At 36.1% G+C, this 12,979-nt stretch overlaps 1 protein-coding gene across 2 annotated transcripts in view; it reads right to left on the bottom strand.

The window, feature by feature from the left end:
• Window positions 1-2,105: 2,105 nt before the first annotated feature.
• NOL10 (nucleolar protein 10) overlaps window positions 2,106-12,979 on the bottom strand; it is a 54,585-nt gene continuing 43,711 nt past the window's right edge. For both annotated transcript variants that reach the window (XM_030037472.2, XM_030037473.2), the window contains 4 exons: window positions 11,926-12,099; window positions 11,288-11,535; window positions 5,878-5,980; window positions 2,106-2,529 (listed from right to left, as the gene is read on the bottom strand). In XM_030037472.2, the coding sequence (XP_029893332.1) occupies window positions 2,410-2,529; window positions 5,878-5,980; window positions 11,288-11,535; window positions 11,926-12,099 (645 nt within the window). In that variant the 3' untranslated portion in view covers window positions 2,106-2,409. The remainder of the gene's footprint in view (window positions 2,530-5,877; window positions 5,981-11,287; window positions 11,536-11,925; window positions 12,100-12,979) is intronic.

Genomic DNA, 12,979 nt, shown 5'->3' with positions numbered 1-12,979 from the left:
ATATTTAAGCAGCATTTAAAGTATGTGCCAAATATCCTTTATATGAAGTAAATGGTGTACTAAGTACAGTTTGCATGTGCCTTCTCTCTAGCAGTATGAAGTATATTGCTCTATCATACATGCTCCAACCTAAATACATGATCAGTATTATCATGAGGTACTCCATAAGTGTATGAAAAACAAAGCATACACTGACCTAAACCAGTGTCTGTCATGAGATACTCAAAACAGAAGAAATAGTTTTAAAGCTGAAAGTTAACCATTTCAAACCCAGTTCACTAGTATCCCGCAGATGAACCAGATTTTATTTTTTTTTTACTGCTCTTGACAGCCAGCAAAATCACTGCTGAAATAAGGATGCCTTAAACCATAAATGCACCTCTAGCTCTTGATCAAACATAATGGGTTTTAGGCCCATGATGAGAAGGAGCAAACTCCTCCAAACTCCTGTTCTTACAGTGCCAGTTCTGTCCACCTAATCCCCAATTCTCCCTGTATCAACCAGAATTGTGGCAAGTTTCCACCATTAATCTTTCCACATTCAGTATAGCCATGTATACAAAGCAAACACACCTGAATTGCATGGAGATAATTTCTAAGAGATAACACAATGCTCCAGGGGAAAGATGTTGCACTAGTACAAACTTTAACTTGTCATTGCATTTGGATTTCAAAGGCTTGAATGTTATCAAAAGACAAGACTCCAAAAAGAGGGACATACCCTGGAGCAACCACAACTGCATTACATTTTCTCAGTGGCTAAAGAGAAATAATGGTTCTTCTTGACATACAGCATGGGTGAGACAGATTTGAATACTGGATAGTTCTGTGTTAAATACAAAGCATGAGAAGCTTATGGACAATGCAGAAATTTGACAGCTAGAGGTAAAAAATAGGTATTGAGACACTCATCTTTTAGTTGAATGCGAAGACAGAGAGGTGACAATTACAATGTATGTTTTAAAGATGAAAATACCAGGTGCAAAAGGCATTTTTAAATTACAGGAAACAATATAATTAAAAACAGAAGCAAGGAATTAAAGCAGGTAAAATTAAATCAGGGAGAAGAAAATAAATCTAACCATGTGACTGATTATTCTACCATCTAAAAAAAAAAAATTTTAAAAAAGCATCAGGCTATGAGAAACCAAAGTTTTTACTGAAATAACTGCAAAAATTCTACAGTAAATACTGTCCAGGAGACCTGACCAGATTAATAACCTCTCTGGTTTATAAAGCAAAACACTTAAGAACCTCCAAGTCTCTTAAAGAGATTTACAGTGATGGGGAGATTCAGTGATTCTTGTTGGATCCAAAGTTCAGTTTCTTGGATTTAGCAAAGAGACAATTTATAAAGCCTTTTAAAAAGCTCCTTGAGGATCAAAGGTAAAAATTAATTTCTTTGCTTAAGTAGTGAACTACTTATGTAAATGATGAGTTTGCAAGATAAAAAAAATGAAATCAAGAAGAGATGCTGTATCCTGGTTAGCAACAAGCATTCTTCTGGGAACCAAAAAGACGACATAGAAAAGAATCAATCATCTCCTTATCATAGGTTCTAGTTTCTTATTTAACTAAACTAACTTTCTGAAGCATAGGAGGCTACTGGCATGGCCTTAATGTGCTTGTTAGGTGAACATATGCCACTTGATCTATGTTGAACCACGGCTGGCTTACCAAAACATGTTAATCCTGGTCCTAAGGATTCTGAGTAAAGGCAATATTCACAAAATTTAACTTAGTAAGACTATCCTGAGATTCCCCTTTGTACATCGGTGTGGCAAGAGGTTTCCTTATAGAGTGACTTATAGGAACTTAAATCAGGCATTCTCAATTGCCCTCATGATGACTGTTTGTACCTCCTCCTGGCTACTAAGGCAACCCAAGAATATAAAGCCCAAGAATATAAAGTCAGTTTTTGAAAAGCATAATTGTGCATCATCCTTCAAGAACCATAAAAGAAAAATTTGTTGTGCCCTTGTATAGATAAGTTTTTAGACAAAATAACTTACCCTTGGTCTTCTATCTAAGCAGTCACAAATAAAGATTTCAGAAAGCAAAAACCCACAGCTCTTAAGTCAAATAAAAGACAGGCAGCCTTGGTGTATACATAAATTCTTATATAGAAAACATCCAGGGTTACACAATAACCAGTTGCTGGCTATTTCCGCACAAATACAGTTCACACTGTAGTTTATAACACACCATACTCGTAGTGTCCTTTGGTCAATACTTTTACTTTCATAAACTTTTCAATAATTAACACAGGGTTTAGCAAGTTCTGGGTTTTGTGTTCATCAATGAATGAAAATATAAATACATTGGTACTGTGTCCCAATTTGAAAAAGTCCCTTTTTCAAATGAAAAATGAGATAAAAGAAGTGTCTTAAAAAAATAACATAAAATAAATCAATGAAACAGACGTCCTCTTCCACGCTTGCTCTTGAGATGACTAGCAGAACGCCTAAGAGTTTTCCTCTCTTGACGATGTTGTTTCTCAGCTTCCTGCTGTTTCTTTTGTTGCTCTGACTAGAATATTAAAACAAAAATAGACTTAGGTTCTTGTAAACTTATGTATCACCTCATTGTTCAAGTATCTATATATCAAGTCAGAAATCCATTAGGAAAATTTGGCAATGTTACTGTAAATGGCCCCCTGCTATCTTGTCTTATACCACACCTATTGATTCTGAGTATCCCTAGGCATTATCATCCCAAGTAATTCAGAGCAAACATTTTAGACAAAGATATCAAAAAACAGTGAATAAAATCATGTATTTCAGATGAAAACCAGTGCCTAACAACAGACTGTAAAATTACACTCCAGAATTTATTTTTTAATGCCCTTAAGAAGGTAGAGCACAATTTGAGGCTATTTAGTATCTACTTTGGTTAACTAGTGTTACCACATTTAATATTTGCACAAATGGATTTTAAAAAGACAGAACAATTAGTTAAATTTGCTGAAACATACAGGTTTTCTAAAAAATGTTCTTAGAAGTTCTTGCAAGTGTTTGATATGCTGTATGCAATTCTAGAAAGACTTCCCACATGAAAATCATCTAAAACCTCTGCTCCTGTGGCACACGCTCTATTAATGTTTCTTCTCTTCATCAAAAACACGCTGAAAGCATTTCATTTACATACCACATAGATGAAATGCCTCTTACAGCCATAAACTACTATTTTCTTTGGAAGACTAAGGCTTGTCTTCAGACTAAGCATAAACTGGAACTAGCCAACTTGAACTAGCCAAGCTCAGGCAACTCTCCATGCGATAAAATACTCCAGCAATTAGAGCAATTTCAACAGCAGCACGGGATAAGTGCATTCACAGTGTGACAAAAGTATCCCCATTGCACCTAATTCTGTAATCAGCAGCATTCATATGTCAGCCCATGTCTTCCTGAATCTCCCATTAAAGTACCATTTAAACTTGAGCTAAAGATTTGCACACATAGACAACATTTTGACTGAGGTGAGATATGAACCAATTTACCAAATGCAGCAATAAGCCCATACCAGCATCAGCGTAATAAAAACTAGTGGTCTTTAGAGATTGTTGAAATTTATTGACTCGTTTCCACTGCAAGTAGGGAAACAAGAAACCCACTATGTGAAAAAGTAAGTAGTTTCTCTCTGTCTCCAGACTTCATCTGAAATGGTCTTGAGAAATCTTACTGAATACAAGTAATTACAAGAATGACTGCTACCATAGTATACTGAAATTGAATGATCTTGATTTGCATTTGAAACTTTGGGTTTTTTAAAAATATGTCCTCTATACCTCCCCAGTATTGTAAGTACTTAGGTATTTTAGAAACCCTGCTATTTTGTTATATCTATTTGCTATCATAAAGCATGCTGAAATTGAAAAACAGGATACCACACTGTAGGAACCATACAAAAATCCCCTGAAAACTAAACTGTGAAATATCAACAACAAAGAATTTCAGCGCTGTATCTGTCAGTGGCTGCTGGGCATTTGGGAGGCTGCTAACATACCACAACTGCAGCAGCCAAGTTTAGTCTCAATTCCACCGACTTACAAGGTTGAGTGACATCAGTCCCATGGAAGCACAATTCTCTCCCCCACTAAACCTTTCTACCTACTCCTAAATACACCTGCACTTTAAAGAAAGGGCATCACTAAAGTAGAAGCTGACGATCAGAGTAACACTAAAATCCCTTTTAGCTTGCCAACTTCATCTCCGCATCCTCTGAAAACAAGTGTCAAGTCACAGCATACTGCACAGCGTGCCTTCTTCCCAGCTCTGCCTGCTCCATTTCCTGGGACTTCAGAATATATACACAGGGTCTGTTTATTTGAGAGAAGACTTAAGTCTTATTTTGCTATTCTGTTGATAGGAGAAAAGATTTCCACTGTAGATGCATTATTTTTCTTTTAATTAGACTTTTAAAAGTCTTTTTAATGCAAATGAGCACAACATATGTATTTCAATAAAGCAACATCAGTTAACAGTCAGAGAAAACAAATCCATATATGTTAGCAGCAACATAATTAAAAAAACCAAAAGCTATAGCATATCTGACGGAATCAAGTAAAAATGGCAATCTGAACCACTGCAGTTTCTGTCTTCTTCCACCTTACTCCCAAATCTTCACAAAGCTGTTAGCAAAAGGTGATAGGCTATTGTTCACCATCAATTGCAAGAACCTTGTGGCTTTGTGCTTCCTAATTTAAAGCTACTATAAAAAGGACTGTGCTTTCGAAGCCCTGCAAAGCCCATTTAATTAGCTGCAAGACACTGACAGATCAGTTACAGCAGCTGGTAAAATCCCCAGAATAGTTATCCTACACAGCACTGCAGAGGAATCTGTGACTTATTCTAAAGTCAACACATTTTAAATTCCAGCAATACAGGAATCAAAAACAGATGAAAAAGGGCATCTGCAAACAGACAATAATCAGGTAAAACAAGTAAGGTAGAAATAGTCCAATAAATTTTGTTATTTAAAATTTTTTTTTTCAGGCATACCCAATGTGACAATCAAATAACTACTTAGCCATTCTTGTGACAGCAGTTTTACCAGTGAGAAAAATATTTGACCACTGGGAAGGAGAAATGTATTACAGCAAAGAGGCTTACCTGAGGAAAACCAGTTTTAATTGAAGTACATTTTGTCAGCTCAAGTATCAATTAATATCGGTCTTCAGCTTTTATAATGTGTCCTTTCCTCAGTTCTAAAGCAATTTTCTAGTAAAAATTCCCTAAGTGTTCTACAGCAGTAGCAGATGCACACATGCATTTAACTCTGCCCACACTATAAAGTAATCACCTGCCTGCAATCTACAAAATTCCTTAGGATGGGAAATCAAAACCCTTTGGGAAAGGTAGATAGGCAGCAGTCAACTACACACTTCAAATGGAATTTGGCAAGTAAAACAGGACCAGAGCTCATTCTTGTGATCTGTGTTACACAAGTTCAATGACAAAAGTGGTTAGAAGCTCTGTTCTTATCATGCTGAGACCTAGCAACATTATCAACCAAGAGAAAGCCTGTCACCTACAGCATCCTGATTGCGTTTGGACCTGCAGACCAAGACCTCATCAGTCCTGGCACAGAAGTCAGGTAAGGTCACAAGCTTCTGATGGTATGTCTGCAAATAAACTATTAAAAGATGGAAGCCAGTATTTTCCACCGGAACGTAAGATTTTATGAGTGCTGCCTGAGTTATAAGTACACACAGTGTACTACCGGAGGCTTTCATTCTCTTGGCAAGAAACAGAAGAGTTGGCAGCTTATAAAGAAACGAAGAGGGACATTTGTTTGACGGTTTTAAAGTTCCTGTTCTTTCATGCAAAACCTAAAGTTACTTGTGTATTATCTTAAAAAATTATATATATAGCTCACCTTCTTTAATTTGAATGTTGCCTGTTTGCTGCCTACTGTGGTATCAGACACATTGAGCGTGCCAAGTTTTTCTTCAAGCTTTAGACGATCTTCAAGAGTTTTCCTGCAGAGAATAATTAACATTAATCCCAATTCTTGCCATCTTTTTACTATAATAAACGCTGATAATGCAGTCAAAACTAATCTCGATTCCTCTGAAACTCTGAAATGCCATAACTCTAAAAAATAGACATTCAGTAAACAGAAGAGAAAGACAAGTTTAAATCATTCCCTCCAGATATTGCTTTTAGTAGAAACCATTTTAAAATTTATGTAAAGTTCATTGTTTTTTCTGCTAAAAAAGCAACAGGACTCTAGTTGAGAAAGAAACCACACCCTTCTATTGCTATAGTTTTCTATGAAATGTCAGAAAAAGTCAGGAATATTCAGCTGCAGTAATAGATACATACACAAATAAAAAAACAGTAAGGTTTCTTGAAATCTTATAATTTCTGAATTGGAAACACTTTTGAGGGAAGGAAATAATCTTGACTGTACATCAGAACAAATTCACTACTGAATGAATCACTTCACTGATAGAGACAAACTACTTAGTCCAAATAAAAATGACCGTTCGGACAGTATGCCTGTAACAGTCTAATGCAAATAGTTTTCTAAATAAAAGAACAATGCAAACAAGTGAACGTGATAAATAAGACAGACTCTGACCCCAGAGAGGAGCTCCACATGAGCGTATGCCTTCAAGCTCATGGTACTCATCAGTTAGCTTCTGTGAGCAAGCTGGTATAGAGCCTCACCCTCAGGCACTGAACTCTAGCATTTCTGTGGAGGAGGTAGCCATTGTGGTTGAAACCGATACTGCTTTCAGCTCTCCCCCACTGGAAGTAAATGCCCCTACAAAAGCGAGACACATGGACATGCCCCAGTTGCTCCAGGTTGTGAGCTGATATTTAATATCACCCTTGCTGACTTCAGGAAGTTGGGTTGTAAATTGCAACAGCTGAGGAGTGGAAACACATGTTGTTCCCGCACAGCCTCCAGCACAGGGGTGAGGCAGGCAGGCAGGGATGGTGCTGGCTTCACCCAGCCTCCCTAAAGGCACCTGTGAGTCCTAACATGGCTAGTCCTTCTTCTACAATGTGGGCCCTACGAGGAGGTAGTGCCACCTGAGAATATGACATGGCTTGTATGATCGGACAACTCACTCTGTGATGCGCTTAGAAAACATTCCCCTAACTGTAAATGAAATTAGCTTCTGCAACTTGAGATGCTGCTATAAGTGCCTTATTAGATCTCTGAAGAAGGCTAAAAGACACTTTTTGTACAAGTTTTAAAGTGGAAAATAAGTAATCATAAAAATACGGACGATTAGCAGCCACCAAAGTCATTGGCATTCACTGTGGATGAAGGGCTCATGGATGGTGGCCTATGCATGAAGTCTCTGAAGTCCACTGAATTTTGGTTAATGAGCCATTTTATGTAACAAAGACTGTTCAGATTAACAATGAAAAATTACTGTCAAGAATTACTTTATTTCTCATGACTAGGTACTTTGATTGTGTTTCTTTTCTGTAGTATATTTTTCATTGAGTACATGTAAAAACTTGTTCCATCTGTGTGCATCGGGAAGACAAGCTAAGCCTTAGAGCTAACTATGGCAGAAGATCAGTCACCAACATTGTGGTGGGATTTCTACATTCAAGTGAAGTCCCATTTTTCTCCCCTTTGAAAGTGAACCGGAGAAATATGGCTATTACCCAGCAATTATTTAGCATGACTGCCTAGATACTGCTTCAGTCAGGAGAAAAATTAAAATGAGGAGATATTAGCAAAACACTGTGGGGTTGCAATTTTACTGAATAATTGCAGGTATGGCTATATTTATCTGAAAATGTGCAGACCTCAAATGATAGTCAATTGCACACATTGATACACAAACACTTAAAATGGCTGGGTTGTTTGGTTTTGGGGTTTTTTTTAAATCATCCTCAACAAATTGATTCAAGGGATACATTAACAGTGTTATTAAAAGCAACTTCCCCTGCCCCACAGTAAAAAAAGCAAACAAACAAAAAAATTGCCCAGGCATTTTTTTTCCTCGTTATAAAGAGAACAGTTTTTCAGGACTTTTCCTGCTGTTTTACTTTAGCAATACCTAGGAATGTCAACTATGCTTTTGTTGGCTTTTGTTGACTTTCTTGGCCACCTCTGAAGATACATACATTGACTGTCATACTTTATAAAGTATGACTACTGTAGTTTTTAATTTTGACATGCTCTTAACTTCAGTAACAAACCTTTTAAAGGGACATCAAGAAAATCAGAAGAGGTCTCAGCACACTGATAAAAACCCTTTCCTTTTATGCATCCCTTTTAAGTTACTATGTAAGGAACTTATGCAGGAAGTAAACAAAGCAGTTTCACAAGTTTTCATGTGTAAGCCTAAGAGTGAAAAAGGGGAAAATGAAATGTAGAAGATTTGAGACAAGGCATTTTTTACAACCATGACTAAATTTTGCAGCTTTCCTGTGCAAAGAAACGCGTAGACTGTTGGTCTATGAAGAAATTTATAGTATGCACCACTGCTTTAGAAGTTGGGCTTGGAGCCGTGCTGAGTCAGGAACACGTTGAAAGAAACACCCAGTTTTATATAAGTCATAAACTGTTTCCTCAGGTAGAACATTATATGATTAGAGAAAAAAAGAACACCTAGCCATTAAATGCATAGTGAAGGTATTAAGGTACTTAATTATATTGGTCACAGACCATCATTCCATAACTTGGATAAATCAAATCAAAGACAAACATGCCAGCCTCACCAGATGGTACATGCCACTACAGTCTTTCCAATTTTCAGTACATTACTTGAATTAATTATTTTTATGCTGACTGCTTAACACTGAATAAGGCCAGCTGAAAACATATTTAAGTATTTTCTTCATAAAATTATAATATGCAAAAATGCTTATTAACCAAACAAGTAGCTCACAACACAGACTAAGTCATTATGATTACAGAATCATATCAGCTATACATTATAAGAAACAGATACCAGCTGTTAATTTTTAGTTTCTTCTAAGAATTTGAGGAATATCAAACTCCGCACTATGAACAGCGCTTGGATGAGCACAAATGGGATCACTGAGTATAGAGCCAATTGCTTAGACAAAAATAAATTATGGAAAGACAATTCAATGAGAGCAACTCAGAAAAACATAAAGGATGTAATTCTGTCACATCCATTTTTTTGTCATCTTATTCTATCCTCAATTTTCTCTCTTTTTTTTTTTTTTTAACATTTTACATTACATCTCATCTATGCACCTACCACGCAGAGGGTATCTAACCTAAGCCACCCTAATTATGCATCATACCTTACAAAATATTCTGCAGAGAATTAGCAGCAAATCTTAAGACAGATTCTCTTTTCCCTAAAAGCAGTCTTTTAGAAGTCTTCCCATGGTTTATGTCATCACTGATACTCCTCCATTCACTGGACAGGTCTGTGGTATTTGATTTCAATTTTCCCAAGTTGAAGCAATAATTTTTCTCCCTTTACACAGCAGATGAAAGAATTTACTTTGTCCTCTGTTACACTGTAATAATTTTTTCCAAATGTTTCTCTTCCTAACACCTGTCTTGGCTTATTTACTTAACTGTCAGTATCCTTGTTCACATTTAAGCCTTCCATGTTTTGAACAAAATGAAATCTTAATACTTCAAGTTGAGTGTCCTTGAGAATTTCCTTTAGAGGTCAGCAGCCGAATTTGTGTAAAAGAACAGTACATGAGTAGGCTGCAGCCATACTGCCTTTTAGTGAAGCATTTCAATGGCAATGAGAATACAGGGCCATTTGACCAGTATCTCAGGCTCCTTTCAAGTCACTTGTTAACATGACTATAAATCTAAGTACAATGTAAAAAATATCCTTAACCTACAATACTCTGTCAGAGTGTCCAGAGTGGATTTTCTCCTGACAAAGAAGAAAACCTGACAAAAGCAAGAAGTTGTTTCATCTTCTGGAAGAAAGAAAGAAAAATAATCAGAAGCAAGTTGATGGAGAAATCTAATAACGTTAGAGTCCAGAATGAATGGATATACTCAATATTAAGAACAAAGAAAAATCCCTGTGTGAAAACACTTGCTGATAAAAAACAGCTAAGGAAAACATGGGAATCAGTTCTGCAGAACTGCTATAAATGCCAATTTATAAAAACTACTACTTCTATTTAAAGAGGTCTTACAGGTACAGCATGGAAAAAATAGACTACTAGACTATCTAGAAATACTGTCTCAGTAATACTTGAAGACCATTTTACATGATAATTCCAGTTAAAAACTTGCTCATTTAAAGGGACAGGCTAAATTTTTTATCAAATGTTTCTTTACATATCTCCAGAAAATTTCCATCATGAAACAACTAGATTGTAGAGTCAGTCATTAGTGACATAAAGAAACAGCCCCATTATATGTATTATTCATTTCCTTTTCTTTGACTGTATCATTTCATTCTAAGTAAAGACATAATGGCTATTACGAGATCCATCTAGCCCAGCAACTTGTTTCCAACATTAGTCAAAATTCTGCTCTGTATCCATTGTGCTGCAAGAACTTTGAAGCTATTGTCTTTCAATGTTTCAATATTAGCATCTGTGCTCCAAATAATAAAAGGCTATTAAATCTCATCTTTGAAGGGAAAAAAAAAAAAAAAAAAGTGAGATTTGCAGGCATTAAGCACCTCAAAAGCAAGTCCTTTAGTTTGACGTGCTCTTTATACAGTACCCAACTACTCCGGCTGATCATCAATTTAAGGAAATCCAAATTAAAAAAAAAAAAAAAGTCTGATTATTTTATATTGCAAAAAGAAAACCAGAAATAGTAAAACCTGGTAATATCAGGACAGCACAGTTTTTTGAAAGTTTCTGGATGCCATAAAAATTCCCAGACAAAACAGTATTTTCTTTTTTACCACCTTGATCCTTCCTCCAAAACAGTGTCTAGTCATGCAGTATTCTACATCTTTTTAGAGGGTCAGATGAAAAACATCCAGCCTGTCAACCTCATACTGACACTGGTGGACAAATATAACCAGTCTCACAGACATCAGTGTTGTTATTTGTGAGAGCAGCACTTCACCAGCACTGATTAATGGATCCCCAAACCTGGATCAGAATATTAATCTCTTACTCATCTCATTTGTGTTGTATCTCTGCCATACTTTAAACATCATATTTGTTTAACTACAAAACAAAGCTTTGAACAACTACGTCGCTTTAAGTTATATCCCTGTGTCGCCAGATGTGGCTTTACTAGTAAGTGCTTCTGAGCCAAAATGCCACTGGCCTGCGTTGTAGAGAAATACTTGAGAATTGCCCACCCCCAGCTATTAAAACAGGAACATTAGTCTTACTTCATTAATTTTTGTTTTTTGGCAGAGTCTTTGAAGCTTCTGAATTCCTCTCCTTCTTTAATCTCAAAAAAATGAGGTTTCAGTAATGTTTGCTGATCCTCCTTGAACCTTTCCTGCCGCTTTACTTTTTCCTCTTGGCGTAGAAGCTTGCGCTGTTTCCTGACCTCTTCAACCCAGCCTTTTTCATCATCTGAACTCTCAGAACTTTCTGCATCACTTGCTTTTCCTTCTGGTTCTTCCTCCTCTTCCTGCAGACAAAAATAGTACAAAATAAGAAATCATCAACTAATTTTCTTTTCAAACCATTCCTGCAATGAGAGTACGTGACAGCTTTTACATAGACACAGTTGAAGAGAACTAAAATTTGAACAAAAGCAGTAACAGCAAATGAAGCAGAAGATATATTATAAAATTTTTTCCACCTACATGTTTTACGCTTTTCAAACCTACATTAATGTAGACACAATATTGTTCACATCTAAAAACTAGAATAACATTATAAATTGCACTTAATTACTGTAGCTGATAAGACATTCTTGCATTGCCTCCATCTTTCCTTCTTTCTAGGGTGAAAAATCTGAATGCTTGAAACAAAGAAAACTATGGATTTGTCCTAATCCAAGTGGAAAATATTTTACCTGTTCTTGTGCTTCCAGTTCCTCTAAGATCTTTAGTTTCCTCTTTCTTTTCTCGCTTATTTTAGAAACAAGTGGGTTAAGTAGCCTAAATTCTTCACTCTGCTCATCCACCTGGTAATCTGGATTCTCAAACATGACCTTAAAACGATCATCTTTGAGAAGGCTAGGCAGATTCTGGAAAAGAAGCAAAGCATGAGTGAGTTATAAAATTCTGAAACGGACATTGGTAAAGTAAGTAACACCTTTTAATTAAACAAAATTCAAAAGCAGCATGTGAAATGCCAGTTCCTTCCAGGTCATATAAAATCAAGATTTATGCTTATTATATTTTATTACTTTCACAAAGATCAAATAAACATCATTCTAAGTTACCTGTAAGCAAGACAGGTTGGTTTTCTTTATGCATACTATAGACACCTTAAATACACAATTACTAATATTTTTGAATTAATGTTTCTCATACATTCAAGCCAGCTAGTCTGGAGACGTGTTGATATCTATTGACTAATCAGCAGTACCTCCAAGGCAAATACCCTGCCTGACGGGGATGATTGTACAACATGTACAACAAATTATCAAGGTAAACATGTCTTTATGCAATGCTACTACTGTTTTACTGTAAATACATAAGAGTGTTTCTATACACCTTACACACTTTTTCTTCACTGCCCTCGCATACGGAACGAAAAAGGCAGTTTCATTCATGTCAAAGTAAAATGAATTCAGTTTAAATTATGCTACTGTTGAATTAGGAACAGTTCAAGCTACAATTTCAGCTTCTGCAAATACCTGTTGTCATCTTTTTAAAATTATTAAGTACATAGCTTTTTAATATAAAAAGCTGATCTTTCAACATTGCCAAAATTACACCAGCACATTTATCCCACCCTAGCATTGAATTTTCATTGTTACCTAAGGGGGGGGGGAGGGGGCAGGGAAGATACAGAAAACAAATGTAGATTTCAAACACAGAAACTGTTGCAAATGTGTGACTTGTAGTCACACAGCCAAAAACTAAATCCCAAAGCCTAAAATAAATTGCTTTTCATAAGAC

The sequence above is a fragment of the Aquila chrysaetos genome, chromosome 15 (assembly GCF_900496995.4).
Source record: "Aquila chrysaetos chrysaetos chromosome 15, bAquChr1.4, whole genome shotgun sequence".
Lineage (NCBI taxonomy): Eukaryota > Metazoa > Chordata > Aves > Accipitriformes > Accipitridae > Aquila > Aquila chrysaetos.
The sequence above is the reverse complement of the archived record's forward strand: the minus strand, read 5'-3'. Positions and strand labels throughout refer to the sequence as shown.